At 38.1% G+C, this 27,056-nt stretch overlaps 1 protein-coding gene, 1 non-coding gene and 1 pseudogene across 6 annotated transcripts; 1 reads left to right on the forward strand and 2 right to left on the reverse strand.

Moving 5' to 3' along the window:
* The first annotated feature begins 7,429 nt into the window (after nt 1-7,429).
* LOC114385537 lies at nt 7,430-7,536 on the forward strand. Its single transcript, XR_003660907.1, has one exon. It is a non-coding gene; the product is annotated as a small nucleolar RNA R71 (small nucleolar RNA).
* A 3,051-nt stretch (nt 7,537-10,587) lies between these two features.
* Nucleotides 10,588-12,622, reverse strand: LOC114384062 (annotated as a pseudogene).
* A 1,457-nt stretch (nt 12,623-14,079) lies between these two features.
* Nucleotides 14,080-26,461, reverse strand: LOC114384447 (glutamate synthase [NADH], amyloplastic). 5 transcript variants are annotated; one of them, XM_028344118.1, is made up of 23 exons: nt 26,302-26,461; nt 25,559-25,906; nt 25,338-25,457; nt 24,337-24,441; nt 24,018-24,170; nt 23,646-23,746; nt 23,444-23,540; nt 22,847-22,956; nt 22,416-22,519; nt 22,152-22,331; nt 21,715-22,058; nt 21,544-21,614; nt 20,985-21,454; nt 20,023-20,892; nt 19,478-19,632; nt 19,037-19,198; nt 17,338-18,936; nt 16,608-16,814; nt 16,230-16,498; nt 15,749-16,054; nt 15,383-15,650; nt 14,954-15,211; nt 14,461-14,748 (listed from the first exon to the last, which is right to left on the reverse strand). In XM_028344118.1, the coding sequence occupies exons 2-23, from the start codon at nt 25,898-25,900 to the stop codon at nt 14,461-14,463; spliced, it is 6,579 nt and encodes a 2,192-aa protein (XP_028199919.1). In that variant the 5' UTR covers nt 25,901-25,906; nt 26,302-26,461. The 5 variants fall into 5 exon arrangements, with proteins under 5 accessions (XP_028199918.1, XP_028199920.1, XP_028199921.1 ...); XM_028344117.1 differs by having other exon boundaries at nt 14,080-14,748; nt 25,559-26,461; XM_028344119.1 differs by lacking the exons at nt 23,444-23,540; nt 23,646-23,746; nt 24,018-24,170; ... (2 more) ...; nt 25,559-25,906; nt 26,302-26,461 and adding an exon at nt 23,239-23,394 and having other exon boundaries at nt 14,080-14,748.
* Nucleotides 26,462-27,056: the final 595 nt, after the last annotated feature.

Genomic DNA, 27,056 nt, shown 5'->3' on the forward strand with positions numbered 1-27,056 from the left:
AAGGGGCTATCAAAGGAATTAATTCAAGGTAAGTCCATTTGGATAGAAGTTTATAAGAACAAAATTGCCTAAATCATTTCCAAATATGCATGTGAATTAGGAAGCATCAACAAGAATCAAGCCAAGGCTATTGTGCAAGCAATCAATGGGGCAAAACACACCAAAAGATTATGATGATGGATGGCTCAAATTCTCACAAATGTAAACTTATCACTTTCAAATTGAGCTTTCAAATCTATCATGACATGTAGAGGAAAAACAAGGATTTCAAATCACAAAATGTCAAGAGACTTTTATTTTCTGAACAATTACCCATTACTTGAACATATCCTATAATTCAAAGACAAACATGCAAATTTAATACAACAAAACTAACAAAATTAAACTAGAACCCAACAAAACTAACAAAATTAAACTAATTTAACACAACTAACAAAACCAAAACCAAAGAACACACTCCCCCCATACTTAAACAACACATTGTCCTCAATGTAGCACAATTAAAAGATTAAAAGCAATTAAACCATCAAATAGAATCGGACAAATGTAATAAAAGTAAAGAAGGAGATAGGAAAAGAAAAACTTCCTAAGTCATGGTGGAGGAAGAGTAGGGTGGAGTAAGGAAGTCTCTTCCACCACTACGTCCACTAAAGAGGGGTTTGTGAGGAATGGCTTAAGTCGGTGTCCATTGACCTTGAAGCTCTTGTTTGTGGAGTCGCTTTTGATCTCAACTGTACCATAAGGAAAAACATTAGTAACAACAAAAGGACCAATCCACTTAGACCTCAACTTACCACTCATGAGTCCAAGCTTAGAATTATACAATAACACTTTTTGCCCAACCATGAAGTCCTTCTTAATTATCATGCTATCATGGAACTTCTTGGTCTTTTCTTTGTAGAACTTGGCATTCTCATACGCTTCTAGGCGGATCTCATCTAACTCACCTAGTTGCAACTTTCTTTCCTCACCAGCTTGATCCATAGAGAAGTTACAGGTCTTCACTGCCCAGTATGTTTTGTGCTCAATCTCCACTGGAAGAGGACATGCCTTTCCAAAGACAACCCGATAAGGAGACATTCCTATGGGTGCTTTGTAGGCAGTCCTATGTGCCCAAAGAGCATCATCTAGCCTGGTACTCCAATCTTTCCTGCTTGGCTGCACAATCTTCTCTAAAATTCTCTTGACCTCCCTGTTAGAAATTTCTGCCTGCCCATTAGTTTGGGGGTGGTATGGTGTGGATACCCTGTGGACAACCCCATACTTTTTAAGCAAGGCATGCATTGATTTGTTGCAAAAATGGGTTCCTTGACCACTAACGATTGCTTTAGGTACTCTAAACCTGCAAAACAAATTAGATCTAACAAAATCTACAACAACCTTAGCATCATTAGTTCTAGTGGGCTTGGCTTCCACCCATTTTGAAACATAATCAACTGCAAGGAGAATGTAAACATAACCAAAAGATACAGGAAAAGAGCCCATGAAATCTATACCCCAGACATCAAACACCTCACAAAATAGCATAGGTTGCTGAGGCATTTGTTGTCGCTATGTAAGTGCACTTCCTGCTCTCTGACACTGCTCACAAGTGCTACAAATCTTCTACGCATCTTTAAAGATGGTGGGCCAATAAAAGCCACAGTCAAGCACTTTGCGAGCTGTCCTTTGAACACCCAGATGACCTCCCTGTGCAGAAGAATGACAGAACTGCAGGACTGAGTCAGTCTCATGATCTGGAATGCATCGTCTAATGACCTGATCACTGCACAATTTCCACAAGTAGGGGTCATCCCAAATAAAATGCATAGCATCACTTTTAATTTTATCTTTTTGAGCCTTAGATGCTAAGGGAGGAAAAACAGAAGCAACTAAATAATTGACAATGTTAGCAAACCAGGGAGTAGAAAGAGAATCAGAAATACTATACAATATATATAAATGATCATCCGGGAAATCATCCCGAATAGGTGAGTCCTCATCAGACACATGTTCGATCCGACTCAAATGATCAGGAACTAAATTTTGTGCTCCGCTCCTATCACAGATCTCCAAGTCACATTCTTGGAGCCAGAGCATCCATCGGATCAACCTAGGCTTTGAATCAGCCTTCTGCAACAAGTACTTTAAAGTTGCATGATTAGTATAAACAATAATGCGAGTACCAAACAAATAAGAACGAAATTTTTCAAGAGCAAAAACTATGGCTAGTAGCTCTTTCTCAGTAGTAGTATAATTCGCTTGGGCAGCATCTAAAGTCCTAGAAGCATAATATATCTCCCTAGGCAATTTATCAATTTTCTGAGCAAGGACAGCCTCCAATGCATAATTTGATTCATCACGCATAAGCTCAAAAGGGGCTGTCCAGTCGGGTGCCTGGATGATGGGGGTGGTAGTCAATGCTCTTTTTAGGCAATCAAAAACCTCTTTGCATTTATCATTAAAGTCAAACTCCACCTCTTTTTGCAACAAGTTGGATAGTGGAAGGGCTACTTTGCTAAAATCTCTTATAAAGCGCCTGTAGAATCCTGCATGACCAAGAAAAGATCGCACCTCTCGCACGCAAGAGGGGTAAGGCAATTGTGAAATAACAGAAATTTTTGCAGGATCTACTTCAATGCCCTTATTGGAAATAATGTTGCCTAAAACTATACCTTGCTCAACCATAAAATGACATTTTTCAAAATTTAGAACAAGGTTAGTTTCAGTGCATCTATTAAAAACCTTTTCCAGACTATCCAAACAAACATCAAAACAGGATCCATATACAGTGAAATCATCCATAAACACCTGTCGCAACCTACCCTTCGGCGGGAGGGCGACGGGTGACTCGCGGGATGCGTGTTCCATGAAAGGAATACGCACGGAGTCGCCACCAACGTTTATTTGAGGAAAACGTCGGAAAAACCGGAAAAGACGTGATCTACGAACTTTTAAGTGAAAGGTTCGGGAGTTGTATTTACGCGCGGGGAAGGTATTAGCACCCCACACGTCCGTCACAAGGGACGGCAGCCTTTAATCGAATGTGCAAACATGACTTTGATTTTTACGTTCCCTTTTATGTCCTTATATCCTTTATACCCTTTTTATATTTTTTTCTCTTTTTGTGGTCGACAAGGGTGTTTCCCTTTGCTCCTACGTATTCCTCAATTGGGATGAGAAAATCAGACCTACGTAGTTCTTTCTTATGCGTGAATCAAGTGATTCTTTTTACTTGAAAGGTGATCATTTTAAGGCGTTGGACCTTAAAAATGACCCATTTTACTTAATAAGAAATTGAAGTGATAAACTTTCAAAAACCTATTTTTGTGGACGAGCTTGACTAGGCGAGTTGATTTTAGCCTTAGTTTCACCTTAGTTATTAGTCAATTCGATTAAGAATGAGAAATCCCAAAGAGAAAACGTCCGATTGATTTTTCGCTTTACTTTACTAAAAAATATTTTTTTTGATTATTATATTATTATTTTACCTCTTTTTTTGATTTCCAACGTGGTTACGGCACGACCGAACGGTCGGAATTCATTTTAACCAAAATTAACGGATGATACAATTCAAATGATCGGTGGAAATTTATTTTATTTTTAGATTAAGCGAGAAATGACTTAAATAAATGGCTTAAGCACGTCAAAAGGGAAGAAAAGAAAACTGAAAGTAAACGAAATTAAAGTGAAAGTACACAAAACAAGAAATGAATTGAAAGTCTCGGATTCGAAAACTTACCCGTTGAAGAACGAAGAACGAACGAAGAACGGATGAAGAACGGTGAAGAACGACGAAGAACGATGAAGAATTTCCACAGAATCGCTTACGGAAGCGTTACAGAAGCACTTCGACTTGATTTTTCTTCACGAAAACGTGTTTTTTGCCCAAAATAGCCGAAATGCATAGCAAAGGGGTCTTGAACATTTTGAAACAGCTCCCCCCTCCCCTATTTATAGAAAAAAAAGGAGGTGCTTGCCGCCCAAAGACTTAATGAAGAAGATTTCTAAGCGCACCCGAATTACTAAGTTCACCCCCCTTTTCGTATTTTACGGAAAAGTTACGGAAGCCTTACGGAACTGTTTTCGAATTTGATTTTCATCTTTTTTCTCTTCCCTTTCACCAATGTTAAGTGGAATATGCTTACCCAAGGTTTTCGGAAATTTTACGGAAGTATTACGGAAGCCGCGGAAGCCCCGAAAACCATTTTTCAAAAAACGTGGAGGAGCTTGCCGCCCAGTTGCTTCCTCCTTAAGCAACCCAACTTCCAAAATGTTCTGGAAGGGCCTAGATTTGAATTGCTATTTACACCCCTATCTTGATAAGTTCACCCCCTTACCTTTTTTGGTGATTCTTTTTTCGTAAAGTTACGGAAACTTACGAATCTCGTAACGATACTTGTTTTCTTTCCGTAATGTTACGGAACCTTGTGGATTACATAATCATCCCCTTTTTGACTTACGGAATGTTACGGAATCTCACTTAATTATGCAACGATGCTTCCATTTGATTTTCGGTGTGTCACGGAAACTTACGGATTGTGCATCAATATTTTTTGGTTTTCCGGCATGTCCTGGAATTTCACAAATTGCCTAATGATGGGTGCCAAGCACCTCACAAGGACCAAAGAAAGGTCGCATGTCATCAAGCAAAGGTCCCCGGACGAAATTAGGGTATGACAACACCTCTATGCAATTTTCTAAAAAATCACTAAAAATACTAATCATGCACCACTGGAAGGTACTAGGGGCATTGCACAGGCCGAAAGGCATCCTCCTATAGGCAAAAGTGCCGAAGGGGCAGGTGAATGTGGTCTTTTCCTGATCCTCAAGAGCAATAGTGATTTGCATATAACCAGAAAAACCATCAAGGAAATAGTAGTGAGATTTACCTGCCTGGCGTTCAAGCATCTGGTCAATGAATGGCAGTGGAAAATGGTCCTTTTTGGTTACATGGTTCAGCCTCCTATAGTCGATGCATACTCTCCAACTATTCTACACCCAAGTAGGAATCAGCTCATCCTTCTCATTTTTTATCACGGTGAGACCGATTTTCTTCGTAACTACTTGGACGGGACTCACCCATTGGCTGTCGAAGATAGGATAAATGATTCTAGCTTGCAAAATCTTGGTTACCTCCTTCTTCACTACATCAAGAATCATCGGGTTGAGTCTTCTCTGTGGTTGTCTTACTGGTTTAGCCCCAACTTCTAAATTTATTCGATGCATACATGTGGATGGGCTAATACCAGGAATGTCCGCCAGGGTCCAGCCTATAGCCTTCTTAGGCTTCTTGAGAACTGATAATAGCTTCTCCTCTTGCTCATCAACAAGGGAGGCAGATATAATTACTGGAAAACTTTTGCTATCATCCAAGTAAGCATATTTTAAATTTGATGGTAGAGGCTTCAATTCTGGTGTGGATGGTTGGATAGTTGTAGAAAGAGATGGTTTCTCAGCCTGTACCTCATAAAGAAAGTCAGAGGTATGTGTACTTCCTAAAACATGGTTAGTTCTATCTAACTCTATAAAATCAATCTCAAGAGGTAAAACATCACCAGACAAGTAATCAATATCAAATTCAGATTCACTCTCAGCATCAAATTCAGACATATGATCAAATACAAATTCATATTCAATGCATGAAGAGTGACAAGCATGCAGATTAGAATGAAGATCAGTCATATATTCATCAACAATATGGTCAATTATTTCAACACGAAATACAGAAAGATCTTCATATGGGTGTTTCATAGCATCAAGAATATTAAAATGAACAGTTATATCACCAAACTCCATAGATAGTGTGCCTGCATATACATCTATCTTAGTTCTAGCAGTTTTCATAAAAGGTCTGCCTAGAATGATGGGAACTGATCCTTTAGAAAATCCCTCCTCCATATTTAAAATATAAAAATCAACAAGGAAAATTAGCTCACCAACTCTAACTAAGACATCCTCTATGAAACCAGCAGGATAGGCAACACTTCTATTAGCTAAATGAATTACCACATTAGTTGACTGCAAAGGACAAGGACCTAGAGATAGAGAATTGAAAATAGACAGAGGCATAACACTAACAGAAGCTCCTAAATCTAGCATGGCATTGTCAAACTTATTGTTCCCTATAATACAAGGTATGCTGAATGTACCTGGATCTTTACATTTTTTAGGGATTTGGGGAACAGATTTACCAATAAATGCGGAGACATTTCTGCCTATACTAATTCTTTCACTTCCTTTAAGCTTCCGCTTATTAGTGCACAGCTCCTTCAAGAATTTAGCATATCTTGGAATTTGCTTTATTGCATCCAGCAGAGGTATGTTTACCTCTACATTTCTAAATGTTTCCAAGATCTCGTTCTCTGCCTCTTCCATTTTTTTGTTGGAAATTGCTCTTGGAGGGAATGGAAGAGGGATATGCTGCTTCTCTTTAGATTCACCTGCATAGAAATTGTTAGGTAACTTACTCTTTAAATTTTTGTCATCATCTTTTTCTGGAGTAGAGTGAGGTTGGGCAGGTTCATTGGCGGATGAGGAAGATGCTACTGGTTGAGGTCCTTGACACTGCTTTCCTGACCTCAATGTAATGGCACTCACATTTTTGAGATTCTGGACAGATTAAGAAGGTAATCTATCAGAATTCTGGGACTGTTGTTGATTTAACTGTGTAGCCAACTATCCCATCTGATTAGTTAAGCTCTGAATGGAGGCTCTGGTCTCTTGTTGAAACTGCATATTTTGCATAGTCATTTGCCTCACAAGTTCTTCAAGGGAAGGTTGCGAAGGAGCCTCAACTGTTTGTTGTTTTTGGAGCTATTGCTGTTGTTGCTACTGGATTGGTGGAGGAACGTATGGTCTGCTTGGGCCAGCAGCATTATGAAAATAAGGTTGTTGTTGTTGCTGCTATTGTGAAGGATTCGACCATCTAAGGTTGGGATGATTCCTCCACTCGGGATTATACATGTTGCTTGAGAGGTCATAATTGTTCTATTGTGGTTGATTTTGCTGCTGAGGTTGAGGAGGTCTGTTTTAGATGTTTGCAGCATAAGCTTCAGGCTGTTCAATTGCTTCAGATTATTACACAAAATGGCAAAGGTCTGTGTGGTGGTCGGCAGAGGAGCATAAACCACAAAGTCTGGCGACAGGTGCAGATTTTTGAGTCATGGCCAGTTGGGTTACCAGGTTAACCAAGGCATCTAGTTTACCTTCAAGCTTCTTAGTCTCACCTGATGAAGATGAATTCATGGCTACTTCAAGCACTCCTCTAATGACAATAACATCATTTCTGGCACTGAATTGCTGGGAGTTTGAAGCCATCTTCTCAATTAAATTTCTAGCTTCAGCAGGGGTCATGTCTCCAAGGGCTCCACCACTGGCAGCATCTATCATACTTCTCTCCATGTTGTTGAGTCCTTCATAAAAATATTGGAGAAGAAGCTGCTCTGAAATTTGGTGGTGAGGGCAACTGGCACATAATTTCTTAAATCTCTCCCAATATTCATATAGGCTCTCTCCATTGAGTTGTCTAATACCTGAAATATCCTTTCTGATGGTCGTGGTCCTGGAAGCAGGGAAAATGTTTTCTAAGAATACTTTCTTGAGGTCATCCCAGCTCTTGATGGACCTTGGAGCAAGGTAATATAGCCAGTCCTTTGTCACTCCCTCTAAAGAATGAGGAAAGGCCTTCAGAAATATGTGATCCTCCTGGACATCTGGTGGTTTCATGGTGGAGCAGACAATATGGAATTCTTTCAGATGCTTGTGTGGGTCTTCACCTGCAAGGTCATGAAACTTTGGAAGCAAATGGATCAATCCAGTTTTAAGAACATATGGGACATCCTCATCAGGGTATTGGATGCATAAGCTTTCATAGGAGAAATCAGGTGTAGCCATTTCCCTTAGAGTCCTCTCACGGGGTGGAGGTTGTGCCATATTCTCAGAATGTACAAAATCAGAATGTACAAAATCAGAATGCTCAAAATTACCAATAACAGAATTCTCAGGATGCTCAAAAGGTACTAAATGATGTATAACTAATCTATGAAATGTCCTATCTATCTCAGGATCAAAGGGTTGTAAGTCAGATGGATTTCCTCTAGTCTTACACTAAATTCAGCATGCACAATTAGTTTCCTTCTTATGCAAGTAACAGTGTAGGTTTGAACTACAGCTACCATTAAATGATATCCAAATGACTTGAAATTCTGTGAGAAATCTTATAAAATGATGAGAAGATAGCACAAAAAATTTCAAATGAAAATTCAAAGTCTAACTATAAGCTAAAAATGATAAGTCAAGAAAAATAAGGGAATAATACTTGGAAAATAAAAAACTTTTGACAGAATTGCAATTTTTGGAAGATGGAGACCGCAGCCGGCCTACAGCGGGCTGCCACAACATGGGAAATTTTTTTCTACCCCAAATACACATATAATAATAGTCATTCTGATACCCAGAGTAAAAGTTATGGTCGTTTGAAGTTTTGACAAAAATCAAATTTGCTACTTTTTTGGAACTTTCAAATCTGAGCAAACTAAGGGCTCCAACTATTTTTCTCACAAAATATGGATCAAAAGAAGTGACCACAATAAAATGCAGCGAAAAATAACAACTCTAGCTACCAAAACAAAAAATCCTAATTAATTTAGCAAGGGTGGTCTCTAAAATCCGTCGCTCAGGGATTTCCACTACTACTCAGTTTTACCGCAAGCAAAAGTGGTCGCAAAATCCGTCGCAAGACACTATTCACAGCAAAACACCCAAAACTGAAACAGGGGAAGCCCTTAACAGAAAAACTAAAACAGAACACACATTAAACAAAACACCAAGACACTAAACAACACTAACTAACACACACACTAACACGACACTAGCTATTATGAACCTTTGGACACTGCTCCCCAACAACGGCGCCAAATTTGATCGAGGCCGTACCCGAATCAAATAAACATTAAAATGAAGTAACTAGGCAGTGATCCTAGGTCATTTCCCAACGAGCAATGGTAAACAAAATGTTCATATAACAGATAGTAGGAAATAGTAACAAATTGGGGGCCGGGGGGGGGGGGGGGGGTTGTTTGTTTTTGTAAATTAAATAGCGAGTAAAATTGAATTAGAAAAATATCAGAATTAAAATATGTTGCTTCCCCTTGATTCACAAGCAAGTCTCTTATCCTAGGTTGCGAGAATTTATCCTTTATCAATTTAACCACTTAATCCAACCCTAAATTAAATTACTAAGTGAAATTTGACATAAGGCATTCATTATGTGATTAAGCAACACATACACCAATTACTCATAAACAATCATTAAGCATGAACGTAAATTAAGCGCAGAGACAATTAATCAAGCACTAAGCATGCATGAATTAATAGTAACAAATTTAGAGTAATTAGTGAAAAGGAAAAATTGAACAGAATTTAACAGTAATAATAGAACCTCAAAGAGAACTGCGCTTGATCCTCAAGAGAAAGCAACACTGGGGACTTAGCCTTCCATTAATCAATAGATAACGAATTTATAAATTGAAGAACGAAATTTTATTGCTACTGGAATTGCAAAATGAAAAAATGTCTCAAAGAAAAAAAAAACTAAAACTAAAAAACGAAAATAGGGGAGAGAGAAGAGAGGGCTACACTAGAACCTTGGTGCTGTTATATAGTTTTTTCCAGCCCCAAAGCTTACAAATCTGTTTTAAATCCAAGCCCATAAATAAATTAAATTCAAATCTAGATAAGATAAGATAAGATCTAGATTAAATAACATCTAGATGAGATCAAATCTAAATATTATCTAGATAAGATAAAGATAAGATAAGATCTAATTTTGTAGAATAAAATAGTCTGCCCTCTTCAAGTCAAAGCCCAATTCTGGATTCAAGCCCAATGTTTCATTAATTCCTGAAATTAGATTAAAAACATCAAATTAGCTGAATGGGCCCAAATAATAAAACTGCCTAATTAATTTGATAATTAAGAATAATCAGTACTTAAAATGGTGCAAAAAGGGTTAAGAAATAGGAGAAAATAATGGCACATCAGTTGGTTCGGTATCCTTTTTAGGTATCGAAAAACAGCTCAGGTGGCCTCAATTTCTGGCTCAAGATTGAAGTTTATTAATTAGCACAACTCAGTTAAAGATATATACTATCTTTTAGTTATATATGAAAAGTTATACTACCTTTCCCTCAAGATTTTCAGTACTCAACTGATTCAAAGCATCTGCCTAAGCCTCCATTGTTAATACTGTAAAAATAAAATCAAATAAATTTCTAAGGCTTGCTTGAAGTAAATTGTATAAGAACTATATATGCATGCCAAGTCATCAACTATTGATACATGAATGGAAGCCATTTCTTCCATATGGAGCATTCAAAAGGGTGGAAATATAAATATTAAAAAAAGAAAAAACTAACCCTTTCCTCCATCTTATCAAAAGCTGCAAGGGCACTGCTTGTGTTGATAATGCCCACCATCTCACTAACTATGGTTGAAGTCCTAAAGAGAAGAAAAAGAATTAGCTATGTAAAAGAACAAAGGTGAGAGACCAATACATGACTTTCAAAGAATGAAAGATGAGCTAAAGACAAACTTTGCAGACTAAGCTCATGCTTTGAGGGTATCTTTCTTTGACTTTGCCTCCTGTATCTTGCTCTCCAAAAGCTGTTGAGAAAAAAAAATAGTTACATGCATTACTCCAACATGATTCCCAAATAGTTCTAATAAATAACTGATTTTAAAAGAATTCAGAAATAGCAACACAGTGCAATGCAAGCTTGATAAGCATATGCTTATTTGCTTTGTTCAAAATAGCAGTAGCTTATATTGCCAGAAAATTTTCATGAACCAAGATAAAAAAAAAAAAAAATCACATGCCTATACTACAATATAGAGCTGATTAGCTGAATAAAAAAAAAAAGAATGGTTTACTACTTTAGGAACCACATCTCTTTCACTTCCACTGTTCAAAATTTAAAATTTATTTACATGTAAATAATATAATTGTAAATTGATTGAAGTTCATCAAATGACAGCATGCTCTTACTACTATTGATTTCAATTCTCTCTCTTAATTCACTCCACTTCCCCAGTTCTTTCCTCATTTTTTTTATTCTCTCCCATTCAAGCTCTCTAACTACCTCACATTTCTACATTTTCCTCCTTCTCATTCAATTTGAATTGAAAATAAATTAAACAAATAAAACATAGTAAGTGGTCAACAATCGAGTTCTGGTATTATGTCTGGAAAGTTATGGAATGGCCACCAATGCAAAACTTAACAAAAAAGATGCAACTAACCTGTGTTTTGGACACAAGATCATCAGTAACATTCTTTTGCTGATCAAGCTGCATCTTCAAAGCAGTTGCATTATCCTGTACATACCACATATAATGCAAACAACAAAAATCAACTTCAATATACCCAAACAACTTATTTTACAAGTTACAACACAAACACAAAATAAATGAGTTTGCACATGCGCACAAGCATACATATAACATAATGCAAAGGGCAAAAATCAATATCATATTTCAATCTACCCAAACAGCTTGTTTTCAATTCATAATGACCAACTAGCCACAACACAAACACAAAATAAACGAGTTTGCCCACACACACACAATGCAAAAGGCAGAAATCAAAGTCCATTCTAGCCAAACAACTTGTTTTCAATTCATAAAGATTTACAAAAACTAAACAGCACACACACAATTCATACCACATATAATGCAAACAACAGAAATCAACTTCATTATACCCAATCAACAGACACCCTTCATTCCCCTACTAGAAGAATCAGCTGCATAAAAGTTGCATCAATAGTGTGTTTCAATGACAAAAACATGAACTAGTGCACAATCCAGCAAGATCTTTGCCAATTGAGTAACACTAACTACTACTGGTTTAGAGATTCCTTTAAATAAAAAGACATTACAGTGCCTCTGATTCTGTATGCATTTGCCTACTGCTATAATAAATTTCATAACCATAAAGCTTTCTTTTTGGCAAAAGCTTCCCATTCAGTAGGAGGCTTTGGTTTTGGCAACTGAAAGCATCACAAAAATCGATGAGCCAATGTTTAAACCGACTAGACATAGAAAAATACTAGAAGCATAGAACAAAAGATAAAATGAAGACAAGTTTAAAGCTAATAGCAATGCAAACAAATATATAGAGGAAGAAGGTTTTATTTAGCCCTTGGAAAGTTGCAATATAGTAGGGGATAAAGATTGAGATTATGCGGAAAATTTCAACATTATAGGAACAAGTAACAAATAATAATTTATTGAATTTGAAAGAAGAGATTGGAGTGAGGGGTTACATGTTTTTCTCTAAGCAATTGAGTGAGTGGGGGAGGCAAGGTGACAAGGGTCCATCCAAATCTTCGGTTGATGGTAAGATAAAGAGGGCATCTGCAATAGCTTGAACCAAGTGAGTGCCTTTTAGTAAACATTGCTTCATGAGGTCCTCCCTGTGTTCAATTAACGTGAGTAAGGGCAGTGTCAAAAAACAAAAAAGAAGAAGAAGAAGGTACCTGGAAAGAGATGGTTGAGAAGGGAAGGTGTGATAGGAGTCGAAAGCCATCAGGTTGTCGAGGTCTACATCAAACTTTTGTTGTTTCTCACCCTCCATCTCCATCAAATCAAACCAATAACAAAATACGAAGACGTTGAAGGTGCCTAACGGCTTAAGGGTTTTGTGCTATGTTGCATGATAATGAAGAAAATAACGTTGTTTTTGTTATTTTGAAAACTAGGTAGCTTAAAAGTAGTAAAAAAAAGAGTTAAGAAGAAGCTAGAAGACAACAAAACCACCACCAGCTAGGAAGAGCAAGTTTGAAGGGCTACCTTCACCATGCGCCGCCACCGCGGCGTCTCAGTCCTCAGCGAAAATGGTTCCGCCAGCTGGTACCGTCCGTCATCGCCGTTGCCGGGTGGAAGTGATGGTGGCTGGTGCGAGTGCTCCATTTTGGAAACCCTAGAGAGGAGTCGAAGAGGGAAAGGGGGAGACTGAGAATCAAAGAGTGAAAAGGAGGAGTGGAAGAGGAGGAGTCGCAGAGACATTAAATATTAATTAAAAACAATGAAAAGTCTTTTAAGACAGTTTTGTAAAAACCTTCTTAGAATGACAACCTTCTAAGACGATTTTCATAAAACCATCTTCGTTGAAAATCCCTTATTTAAAAAATTACCACCGTCTTATATACTAAGATGGTTCTTCATCAACCGTTGTCGTTTTGCTATTGTAGAAAGTGCACTTCATAGTAGTGATGTCACGCTTTTATTGAACGTTGACCGTCACGTGTCGCGATTTTATTGAAGGTTGACGTTAATTAGGTGCACGAAATTAACATTCAATAAACGCGCGATATGTGGCGGTCAATATCCAATAAAAGCACGACAAGTGATGGTTAATGTTGACAATTTACAATCAAAACTCAATTTCAGGGTTGAGGACTGAAATAACGAAATTGCAAAAAACTTGGGGACTAGATTCGTAAATTAAATTATAAGACCAAACCTACAATTTTAAGACAAATAGGAGGACCAAATTTGTAATTTTGCTTTAAAATTATATAGATGTTAAAACATACATAAAATGTGATCCATGCAATTACACAAATATTATACTAAATTCCACTCATATATACCACCATCCACCAACAGGGCAAGTTGTAAATGCAGTGTTAGCCTACATGCAAGGTCGACACTCGACAAGTTGATTACATTTTTTTTTATTTGATGAAAGACAGGCTAATTACATTAAACCAACATTTTGAAACGTATAAATAAATGACCAAGGAAGCCTATCGATAATTTTCAAGTTCATTTGTAATAGTCGTAATATCTAACAGCTCAAACTCTACCGACCCCAAAATAACTTGGCATTGTTTATGCCCTAGATTACAACTTTATCTTATGGAAAAGTTCACTTGATATGCGAAAATCGACACTAGATCACAACTTTAAAACTGATGGAAAGTTTACTTAAAAGTGTTGCATTCAAGAGGAAAGAGAATTATGAATTTTTGTTTTAAAGTTCAAATAAAACGTTAAAAATGAAAAATTGAAGAGTTAACTCGTTCAAAAACAAAGTTTAAAAATTGAAACGATGTAACATCTAAATAATAATCAAATTGTATATTTCATTACATGCAATCATCGTCACCATTACCAACTAAGAAAGTTAACCTTCCCAACAATAAAGCCCGAATAAAACAATCTATGAACAACTGAACACTCGAATCTGCAATAACTTCATACCCTAAGACCACACCAAACACCAAAACAACTCTTGCTTTCTCTGCACTAAGCTTCACTTTATTTATGCTTATTTCGCCCCTTTGGGTAGCAACTGCCAACCAAGAATACCTAAAGTAAACCAATGAATCTCTTGCTCAAACTTGGAACAATCTTATTTTATTCTGTGCAAATTCCTTTTGGAATTTTATGAGCATGAAAAATCAGAGAAGCCACCTAAGTCATTACTGTGTGTTTGTTGCTGCCCTGCTGCTTCATGTTGAGGCCCTGCTGCCTCTTGACAAGCCCATCTTGATTCCTGTGGTCTTGGTCTTCTTTGATGAGGTAGTTTTCCACCTGTGCTGCCGCTTGCCGTCCCTCTGAAATCGCCCACACCACCAGGGACTGACCGCGGCGACAATCACCGGCTGCAAACACCCCTTTGACATTAGTTGAGAAGCGGCCATAATCGGCCTTGAAGTTTGACCTGTTGTCTCGCTCCACACCCAACTTCTCTGCAATTGTCTGGCAGAATAAAACAAAACATGATTAGTTGGAAGAAGATTAATACAAAGTCTGAATGTGGCTAGAACATAATAAAATTTACTTCTGTAACACAACAGAAACAACTTATTTCTCTTAACTTCTCATCTACCATAAATATACCAAGTTCAGTTAAGAAACTTCTGAACATACAAAATTAAGATAATTTATTATGATGAATACTTACAGACTCTGGACCAAGGAATCCCATGGCTAGTAAAACTAGGTCAGCCTCAATAATCTCCTCCGATCCCTCAATTTCCTTAAACTGAAACTTTCCAGTTTCATCTTTCTCCCAGCAAACACGAATCACTTCAAGTCCTTTGACAACTCCATTTTCATCTCCGATAAACCTCTTAGTTAGTACCTCGTACGATCTTGGATCTTTGCCAAATTTGGCTGCAGCCTCTTGGTGACCATAATCTACACGGAATATGCGAGGCCACTGCATTCCAGAAACATTTGGTTAAACTCAACCACTCAAGTCAAGAACAATTACTATGAAATAAATTGTTGAGCCATTACTAGTAATTACAAGTCTCCAAGTTCTCTCGGGTTGTCTATTGCTAAGAAGATACATAACAGAGACTTTCAAAACTAATGATTCAAATCTAACCTGAGGCCATGGATTGCTGGGAGCCCTAGTTGGTGGTGGCTGAGGAAGGAGTTCAAGATTTACAACGCTACTACAACCATGACGAATGGATGTTCCTATGCAATCTGTGCCAGTGTCACCCCCACCAATGACCACAACTTTCTTGCCCTTGGCAGAAATGTAGTTACCATCCTGGAGATTGCTATCAAGCAAGCTTTTAGTGTTTGCATGGAGAAACTCCATGGCAAAATGAACTCCTGACAGCTCCCGACCAGGTACAGGAAGATCCCTTCATGAAAAGATATATTTCTCAGTACAATTTCGTTCTGTCTCAAAGAAATTGAACTAAATCAATAGGCATAAATAGGATTCATGTCACCGCCTCACCTAGGTTTTGTAGCTCCTACAGTCAAGACAATGGCGTCGTTTTCCCCTCGAAGCCGATCAAGAGTGTATAAAGGATCATGTCCAACATTAGCATTTACCACAAAATCTATTCCCTCTTCAGCCATAAGATTTACTCGCCGTTGAACTATATCCACTTTGTCAGTTTTCATGTTGGGAACCCCATACATCATAAGCCCTCCTATCCTATCAGCTCTTTCATACACGGTTACTGTATGACCCATTTTATTTAGCTGATCAGCAGCTGCCAAGCCAGATGGTCCACTTCCAACGATGGCTACTCTTTTCCTGTATCGGTAAAGATATTAGTCAAATAACGCTAATTATTGTAACAAAGTTGAACAGTTTAAAGATAGAAAAATTATGGCACATCAACTTGGAGGGTTATGCATATTTGGCTGAAAAGGAACAGCAGAATAACGAAAATGAAACTGATGAGATGTTAAAAAGAAAAACAGCATACCCAGTTCTCTTGACTGGAGGTCGTGGCACCATCCAACCCTCCTCAAAAGCCTTGTCTATGATGGCACATTCAATGCTTTTAATGGATACGGGATTCTCAATAATACCAAGGACACAAGAACCTTCACAAGGTGCTGGGCACACCCGACCAGTAAACTCTGGAAAGTTATTTGTTTCAAGAAGCCTCTCTAATGCTTCACGCCATCTATTTTGGTATACTAACTCGTTAAATTCTGGTATTTTATTTCCAAGAGGACATCCAGAATTTTCCTGAAATTTTATGCAAATATCTTCAGTTTAAATGCATGTCCAAATAACCATTGAAGGGACGATGTAAGCTGTAAATTAAAAATGAAAACTTGGAAGTCGAAAAGCACACCTGATGACAGAAAGGAGTACCACAGTCCATGCAACGGGCTGACTGTGTTTTCAGTAGGGGACCAGGCTTTGTCTCCTCCATCACTTCCTTCCAATCAGTCATGCGAACATTAGGATCCCTATACTGAACACCCTCCCGCTCATAAGCAACAAACCCTCTATGTTTAATGGCACCAGTGACTCGACTTGGCCTCTTGGGTGATTCAGCCTGCAGATATTCAAAGACATCAACCAGGATAAACTGCAAAAATTACTCTAGATACTTATTTTCCCTGTATGTAATTCACATACATGCAATACACATACTATACTATTATTGCACCCCCCCCCCCCCCAAAAGATATTGCCAAACACCCATTAAATGCAGCACAGTATCTACTAGGTTCCTTTAAAACATTTATAGAACACCTACAGCAAAGAGGAAGTAAAATAATTTCCTTTATAAAAAGATCTTTCCATCTCACATAAAAGGGAAACAGTCCCAAATAGAATTTCTAGGCATCCTACCCTGTAATTAATGAAGATAACCTCTCCATTTTCTAACTCACCTCAATTCAATCTAACACCACCCATTGAATTTTATTTGAATAAGCAATAGCTCAATAACTACTTTAAGGAAGTGTGAATACCCAATCTAATGGTTTTTTTTTTAAAAAAAAAAATCACTTTTTTCTTAAGAACATCAAAGGTACAAGTATCATAAAAAGATAATAAAAATTAAAAAAACTGACCTGACTCGGTTCCTCATTCAAAGATGCCATCACCAGTTTCTTAAGCTCTTCAAAAGCATCCTTCTCCACTGCTTGTGCTTCATCATCTTGGTCGTCTTTAGCAGCATGCACCAATGCATCTTTGGAGGTTTCCTCAGACTTCATACTTGCAAGAACACGTTTATACTCCCTAGGGAACACCTTGATAAATTTAGGAAGAAGATTCTCAAAATCATCAAGCACTTCTTTGGCTAGCAGACTATTTGTGTGACGTTGATGCTGCTGTATCAACATTCTAAGTGCAAGAATGTCCTCTTCCTCTTCAACCTTATCTAGATCTGCAAGTTCCAAGTTGCATCGAGATTGGAATTTTCCATCCACATCAAGAACATAAGCAATCCCACCACTCATACCTGCAGCAAAGTTTCTACCAGTTTTACCAAGCACAACAACAGTCCCACCAGTCATGTACTCACACCCATGATCACCAACACCTTCTACTACAGCCTTAGCTCCAGAATTACGCACACAAAATCTTTCTGCTGCCATCCCATTGAAATAAGCCTCCCCACATGTCGCCCCATACAGTGCAACATTACCAATCACAATGTTCTCCTTAGGGTCAAAGTTACTTTCTTTTGGAGGATACACTACAATCTTGCCACCAGATAATCCTTTACCAACATAGTCATTGCTATCACCTTCAAGTTCCAAAGTGATACCAGGACAGAGGAATGCACCAAAGCTCTGGCCTGCACTGCCAGTAAATCTAACATGGATGGTATCAGTTGGAAGACCAGCTAGGTGGTACCGTTTAGTCACCTCATGGCTAAGCATAGTTCCCACAGCACGGTTAACATTATAGATTGGAGTTTCAATGTATACTGGAAGACCCTTTTCCAAAGCAGCATTAGACAGACTTATGAGCTTATTATCCAAGGCCATGTCCAAACCATGATCCTGTTTTTGCACACAGTATTGAGCAGCTTCTGGCCGCAGTTCAGCTGCAGGTCTAAGCAATAGAGAGAGGTCAATGTTCTCTAGTTTTTCATTGCTCTTAACAACGTCCTTATCAAATTCAAGCATATCGGAATGGCCAACCATCTCATTAACTGTTCTAAACCCAAGCTGGGACATAATTTCTCTCATTTCCTCTGCTACCATAAAAAAGAAGTTGATAACATGCTCAGGTTCTCCAGCAAACTTCTCTCTAAGTACTGGATCTTGTGTAGCAATGCCAACTGGACAAGTGTTCTTGTGGCACTTCCGCATCATGATGCAGCCAAGAGTGATGAGCGGAGCAGTACTGAAACCAAACTCTTCTGCACCAAGAAGAGTGGCTATGGCCACATCTCTCCCGGTTTTCAGTTGCCCATCAGTTTGGAGGACTGTGCGACCACGTAGATCATTAGCAACCAAAGTTTGGTGGGTCTCAGCCAGGCCAAGTTCCCAAGGCAGCCCGGCATTCTTTATGCCAGTCCATCTGGAAGCCCCAGTACCTCCATCATGACCTGAGATCAATACATGGTCGGCATGGCCTTTAACAACTCCACTAGCAATTATCCCCACTCCAGCTTCCGATACCAACTTCACACTAATCCGAGCAGCTGGGTTGGCATTCTACAAATTAACAAAATGTATTAAACAGGAATAACATATTTGAGTAATATTCAATTAGAAGCATTGATTGTAAAAGAATAGAATACACAGATGAAAATACCTTAAGATCATGAATTAGCTGGGCAAGGTCTTCGATTGAATAAATATCATGATGGGGAGGTGGACTGATAAGTCCTACCCCAGCAGTTGAATTCCTAGTGACAGCAATGTCTCCTATAACCTTGTGGCCAGGAAGTTCACCTCCCTCACCAGGTTTTGCTCCCTAAAGATGACAATTATAATGTTAAGACACTACCACAGGTAAGTGAAAAACTACAGCTTTTATTTAACCTTACCAAAGGTCAAATGCAGGTATACTTAACAACACAAGAGCACCCAGAGGTGCCTTGAAATCATAGCATCATCTGCCATGAATATAAATTCATAAACAATAGAAATTTAACTCCAATGTTATAGGGTCTAGAGACCAGTCAATGAAATTTCTTGATATATAAGTAAAAAACCAATAATCTAAATTCAAAAAAATAATTTTGACAACTACCTGGGCCATTTTTATCTGCAGTTCATCAGCATTTGTAAGGTAGTAACTTGAAACTCCAAATCTCCCACTAGCCACTTGCTTAATGGCACTCCTTTTGGGATTCATTGAGCCATTAGGAAGAGGCTCCATACGAGATGGTTGCTCCCCTCCCTCACCTATAGCGAATATACAGGAAACAGATCATCAGATAATCACAGAAATTGATGAGACCAATCTTCATCTAGTAGAAATAGAAGTGCAAGAGGAAAGTAATCCCCAAGATATATTCAAGGAAAAATGATGCGGGAAAGCATGTTATGCTGACATATTTGCCCCTCGGTAAAAGACTACATATATTTGTTTCTCTCTTATATGATGGAAGAGGAAAAAGAATCTCTTCAGATATTCTTAAAAAAATCTGTCTGTGTTGGATTTCCCTCCAATTTTGTTCATAACCATTGCTAATACTTGACACTTGATAAAAAACTACACATATTTGTTTCCCTCATTTATGATGGAAGAGAAAAAAAATCTGTTTGGATATTCTTAAAATAAGTTTAACAAACCTGTGTTGGATTTCCCTCCCATTTTATTCATAGCCATTGCTAATGCTGTGTGTGCCTCCAATGATATTGACCCATAACTCATGGCCCCAGTGCAAAACCGTTTAACTATTTCACTAGCAGGCTCCACTTCATCAATAGGAATCTTAACTGCTGTCTCTTTAAATTTCAGAAGCCCACGCAAATTGCAAGCCTTGTTCAATTCATGAATGAGCTTGGAATATTGTTTATATGCATCTACACTGTTAGTTCTGGCAGCCTCTTGAAGCTTTGCCATAGCAAGTGGATCATTCAGGTGAACTTCACCACCTTTTCTCCAGTGATAATCCCCAGGATTTGGCAAAGCAACAGCTTCTGCACTTCCAGGAGAGAAAACCCAAGAAGGAAAAGCCAACTCATGTAGTTGAAAAGCATCACGAGCAAGCATCTCGAACGTTGCACCCTCAACTCGACTTGGAGTCCCAGCAAAGCACTTTGCAATCACTTCCGACGAAAGACCCAATGCTTCAAAAATCTGAGCACCTTTGTATGATGCCAAAGTTGATATTCCCATCTTGGCCAGAACCTTCATCATTCCATAGTTGCTTGCTTTGAAATACTTCTTGACCAACTCATCTTTTGAGTGAAATTCACCACTTGCTTTTGGTGGGATCTTTCCATCAACCTGCAGTCGCCAAATTGCATCTACTGCCAAATACGGGCATATAGCATCAGCACCAAAACCAACAAGTGTGCAGAAATGGTGCACTTCACGTGGCTCAGCAGATTCAACTATTAAGGCAACTCTAGTGCGCTCAAGATTTTTAACAAGATGTTGATGGACAGCACCAACAGCAAGGAGGGAGCTCACAGCAACACGTTTCTTTGAGAAGGCTAATGATTCAATCACATACAAATAAATTAGATGGACATGCACAGTAAAAAGTAACTATTAGCAATACAAACACAACATAGTAGTGTAATACCTCTATCAGACAGCACAAGAGTGGTGTAGCCTTCACTAATTCCATGGTGTGCTTCTGCACAAATCCTGTCCAAGGCTTCCTCCAACCCTCTCTTACCACATTCCTTTGAGTAAGTTATGTCTATAACTTTGCTGCGCCATCCCTTATAATTCAGTTTTTTAATGGCTTCCATTTCTTCAGTGGATAAAAGAGGACCTTTTAGTGAAAGCCGGTTACATTGCTCCTCAGTGATTTCTGTCAGATCACCTTCTGGACCAACCATACATTGCATAGAAGTGACTATTTTCTCTCTAATAGGATCGATAGGAGGGTTTGTCACTTGAGCAAACATTTGCTTGAAATACTCGAAAGTGAGTTTTTCTCTTTTAGACATGACAGCCAATGGAGTATCATTTCCCATTGACCCTAGGGCTTCTACGCCATCCTTGGCCATAGGAAGTAATAGCATTTCCAATGATTCAACTGTATATCTGCATGAATAAAGCATAATATAAAAAATATTTCCTTCATAAATACATCAGATAAAGTTGAGGAAATATTAATGATGGTTGTTGCATACCCAAAAGCTTTCAATGGAGCCAATAAACCATGAATTCCCATATTTTCCATATCCGCATCATCATTGGATAGCTGCAATTCATGGAAGATGCAACAGTTAAAACTTATATCTGCATCATCATTGAATACAAGATATTTATGAGATGTTCACATCATTTTTTGTTATTCTTACTGGAGCAACTCCTGCTATGGGTGGCGGCACTCTTTCAGATTCATCAACAGAGTTAACGATGTCTTTGAGTTCAATTTTCTGCCTTTTGAGCCAATCCTCGTAAGGTCTTGCCAAAGAGTACTGTTCTTTCAAGGCATCATCATTTACGACTATATGCTTCTCAAAATCAACCAACAGCATCATACCAGGATTTAGTCTTCCTTTCCTACGCACATCTTCTGGTGGAATGTCTACAACCCCAACTTCACTTGCCATAATAACTCGTCCACTATGGGTGACATAGAAACGGCCTGGTCGCAGTCCATTCCTATCCAATGTAGCTCCAAGATAGTGACCATCAGTAACTGTAGTGATATTAGATTGGATTAGTGCCAAATCATAAAACCAAAATGAAGAGAACATCGACATGTGATAGAACCATAGTCCCAAAATGTTACATGATATAAGAGCTGGCCCATCCCATGGCTCCATGAGAGCTGAGAAGTATTCATAGAATGCTTTACGCTGAGAATCCATGTTCTTGTCATTTTGCCATGCTTCAGGAATCATCATCATAACAGCTTCAGGAAGACTTTTTCCCGAATGAAGCAAAAACTCAAGCACACCATCAAAAGCTCCTACAAAAGAAAATCTACCCTTTAGGATTCAGTATATGACCATAGTCTAGTGTGCTAATAATTAACATTCAGATAAAATTTCACCTGAATCTGACGAATTTGCATCCACAATAGGCAAAAGCTTCTTTAATTCATTCTCTGATAAACCAAGCTCCTTGCATTTGAGTAAACCCTCACGTGCCTTCATCCTACAAAATTAGACAACATTAGCTCATATACTGTACACTACATCAATCAAAATGCAATGAGTACATCCCACACAATTTTCAATGCTGTTATACCCACCCATAATCATCTAGCACCAAGCTTGATGCACACTGAACTGATACAGTATCCATTTTTTGGGGAGGAAAAAAGATACAATCATGTAATTAACAGACAATATTTACCATTCATTCATTTCAGCATCATTGGGATAATGCTGATACACCATTTAAGTTTGCAGTGCAATAAATATTCGTCCTTATAGGTCATACCATCAAACTACAGTAATGCAAAACTTATTCAAAACATACCAGTTAACATTGCCTCTGAGTGTGTTGATTTCTCCGTTGTGTCCCAATACACGCATAGGTTGAGCACGATCCCAGCTAGGGAAAGTATTTGTAGAAAACCGTGAGTGTATCTGCACATATGCATGCCAAATTGTCAGTAATCATGATTATATTCTTGTAACACAATATAAAACAGTGTAGAAAATCAAATGCAAAAATGTTTTTTTCTTCCAGGTACAATACAAAGCATATATTAAGTGCCAGCAGAAATTCTAGAAATCCTATCCACTTTCACGAAAAATGGTTTTTCACTCCACCACTTGGAAGAAATTATCCTCCAGATCAACTACCGATAGAAAGCATCAGCAGAAATTTCCGCAAACATGATTTATCTTGATAATGAACTTTCTTACCAACTCAACCATTGCATCCAATCCAGCATCCAAACTCAAATAGTAATCAAGGAAGCGGAAGAACTTAAGAGATCATTCAAACCTCAATGCCTCAGAAGTCATTCCCCAACCTTGCCTCTCTTCAGTTACTGGTTGTTTCCCATGCTGTTTGTTGGAGTATAGAGTTAGTGGAGAAAGAAAATAGGTTAATGGGTAATATATTTACCAGGGCCATGTAGCTCGTAAACCTTTCATTGCCAATATCTGCAAAGTAATAATCCCTCAGCTGAGCTGGTGTTAGCTGACCTTTGTAAACAACAGTCCTGAACAAAATTGGATGTTATCAGAAATTTGAAATTGATTTGATAACAGTGACAGTAACCATAATTTACTTCTCAAGAAAATGTGGTTGCCTCTTGAGAACACACCTAGATGAAAGTGAACAGATGTAGAAATCTGTAATGCCATCATTTTGGAGGTTTAATGCAGATGTAATAGCAGCCATGCTGAGCTTCCTTAATATGTACATCTGCAAAAACCAAGTACCTACTAAGCACTATTAATTAAATCTTAAAATTAATTATACAGTGATGTAAAAAAGAGCTAAACCAAAATTTATTAAGACCACTTTCTTTAGCAATAAATTCAACTCTCACCATGATGTTATATCATCTATAACGTTCACTGAAAAAAATATTTCTTAATCTTTTTCTTGAGAAACATAACCAATTCAATCATTTGTTCACTTAAATTATTTGAATGCATGTCTTGCCACAAATGTCAACATGTAGAAAACGTACCTGTCTTTCCAAATCAACTTTTGATTTAGCACTTGGTGTAAGAAACACCTGTTCAATCACTGGTTCAGTCTGCAGGGCCGATTTTCCCAATCCTGCATTATCAGTAGGCACAGACCGCCATCCAAGAATCGTGTGCCCCAGAGATTCAGCAACCTTAATACAGTAAACCATAATTACAAACAAATGTCAGTAAAATATAAAATCACAATAACTTCTGCATGATCAAAATAGTATAAAAAGTATGGTATGGTATAACAAAATCTATGTTGAAAGTTGAAACCAAAAGCCATTAAGACAGAAACTTCAAAATCAGATTTACCTTGCTAAACATTTTTTTGCTTTCCTCCCTTCGTTTCTCAGACTTCGGCAAGAAAAGCATGCCAACTGCATATTTTCCTTGCGGAGGAAGCTCAAAATCCACAACCTACAACAAGGAAAACCCATTACTTAATTTAACTGGTGAGAGATACTAAGCCAGGTCCCAATATTTCAAATACTTTTTTCTTGATTTATGATCTATAAAGAGGTTGGCATGAACCAATCAGAACTTACATTAATGCAATTAAATATTATTTACTCTTTATTTTCCACCTAACTGAAAAGTTATTGCGGCAGGTACTTATCTCAAATAAAAGCCCTTTGGGAAAAGGAAAAACATTAAAAAGCTAATGAAAAACTATTTAGTTTAGTAGATAATAATTCAAATTCAATGGTCTCAGAAATAGAGAAAAAATATGTTCCATTCCATGATAAAAATAACAATAATAATCAATAATATATTATTTACGAATTACGAATAATAATAGTGTTCAGGGAAAAAATTAAAACGGCTGCCATCAGCAAAAGAATAACAAGAATACACGGAAAGAAAGAAAAAAGTTAGCATCCACAGTTAATGCCTATTATTGAATCGGTATAAAAAAACAAATTAATACTTTTACGGTAAAAAGTATAACAAACATAAAATAAATAAACCTTCATAAGCAAATCAAACAGTAATTAGTAAATCAAAATATCATCAATCGAAACTAAAATCGAACATACTTTCATAAGAACACCAATCTCAAACAAGAACAAAAAAATACAGAAAATATTTACAACAAACTATTTTGTTACAAGTTTAGCTTTGCTAGCGGAAGGATCCAGCTGCGACGTTTTCCTCTACCATTTCCCCTTAACACTTACAACAAAAAAATCTAATAAACAATTTTTTTATATATAAAAACACACACGCACACGAACAAAAACAGAACATACAGATATATATTTGTAAATTAAAAAGAAACAGCAACAGAAACAAAAAAAAAAAAAAAAACGTGCCTCCTGGTAAAAGACATGAGGCAGAGCCACAAGAATGCCGGCACCATCTCCAGTGTTGGCTTCGCATCCGCATGCACCTCTGTGCGTCATCCGCACCAACATTTCCAGCGCGTCCGTCACCTGCAGTGCACACGCACACACAAAATGACACCCCATTCATTCAATCATTCATAAACGCCACGCCACGCCACATCCATCAAAAACCAAACCCCGCTACGCACCGTTTTGCGGCTGCTCTCGCCAGACAACTCCGCCACGAACCCGACCCCGCACGAGTCCTTGTCCATCGCCGGATCATACAGCCCCAGCGGCTTCTCCGGCACCGCCGAGAATGCCGACCGCACCGCCACCCTCAGCTTCGGCACCCGACCCGACTGCAGCAACCAGATCCTGTCCGACCCACTTGGCCGCACCCGGGTCCCCAAGAACCTCTTCCTCTCTATGCACGACGCAACAACCCGGATTCTCAGGCCGAGGCGCAGACGCGCCTTGTTAGGGCTATTCAAAGCGTTTAGCTGAGGGTTGTTGAGAGCCGGGAGCGTAAACGACAGCGCGTTCGACATTGTTCCCTTACAGAAAACAACAACAAATAAAAAGAGATAAAAGGAAAAGCCTTGGTGTTGGTGTTTCTTTTTTTGCTATAATAATTTTTAATATGTTCAGTGAAGAAGTGTTCTTGTATTTGTGGGAACTCTTATTTCAGCGTCCAAATTCTGTTACAACTTACAACCGCCTTAATAGACAAAGTAAAAAAGAAATATATCCAAAAATAATGAAAAGGATTGGGGCTTTTTTCACATTAAAAGAAACAGATCTGAATTTATTGATCTAATAAGATCCGGATTTGGGTGAAATGGCTTATTAAGCACGGGGTTGTGATGGAACGGTAACAATTGAAGAGGTTAAAGCTTAAAAGAGATTCGAATCACAAAAAGGGCTGTCTCGTAAGTTGCAGACACAATACCAAGACTGAGGAGGAAGGAACAGACGAGGGAGAGAGAGAGTGACGGCTGAGGGCGTGTGGTGTGAGGGTTGTTGCTGAGAGAGGAGAAGGTTGATTTATAACGAAGAAGAGGGGGTAGGAGGAGGAAGAGTGGGGTCCATGTTGTTGTTCTTGTTGTGCCTGTGTTGTCTATACTAATTACCAACTTCGACCTCATAACTGTTCTGTTTTCTTTGTCGACAGCTACGGATTCACAGTGACGCCACGTGTGAGTTGTTCTATGTGGCATGCCAAAGCCGCTCTACGATGGGTCCCACAATTTGGGTAGGTGTGGGTACGAACTACGAACCTGTGTGCTGCGGCTGAGGGATACCGTAAAATTTTATTCTTCTAACGGTAAGTCTTTTCTGATAGTTTTATCATGAGACTACTTTTAAGACTTACCAATAACTTGATGTTTATTTTGAAATGTTAAAATCTTTACTTGATCTAATCAGTTGAATTTCATGTAACAACGCATCATATTGATATGATTCGGTAAAGGTTTAATAATTATTTTAAGTATTTTTTATAATGGATGAAAGGTTCAATAATTAATGCAAGATCCAAAAGAATTAAGAAGATTTTTCAAAGTTCAGTAATACAAGTGTTTAATTCAATAATTGTCTCGTTTCTATAATTTAAAGATAAATTTAACAAATTTAAAATCAATAATTTTGAATACAACAATGAGTTAAAGAGCTTATACTCTACATGCAACGGTAGGCTAAGGTTTA

This window comes from Glycine soja, chromosome 14, assembly GCF_004193775.1.
Source record: "Glycine soja cultivar W05 chromosome 14, ASM419377v2, whole genome shotgun sequence".
NCBI classification, from domain to species: domain Eukaryota; kingdom Viridiplantae; phylum Streptophyta; class Magnoliopsida; order Fabales; family Fabaceae; genus Glycine; species Glycine soja.

Excerpts from the sequence above, each read along its gene's own strand:
- LOC114384447 (XM_028344117.1), bottom strand. The coding sequence starts at position 25,900 with ATGTCGAACGCGCTGTCGTTTACGCTCCCGGCTCTCAACAACCCTCAG. Across the intron at positions 20,893-20,984 it reads TCTTGTGCTGTCTGATAGAG|CCTTCTCAAAGAAACGTGTT; the intron begins GTATTACACTAC and ends TTGAATCATTAG. Across the intron at positions 16,499-16,607 it reads GTACTCCTTTCTGTCATCAG|GAAAATTCTGGATGTCCTCT; the intron begins GTGTGCTTTTCG and ends ATAAAATTTCAG.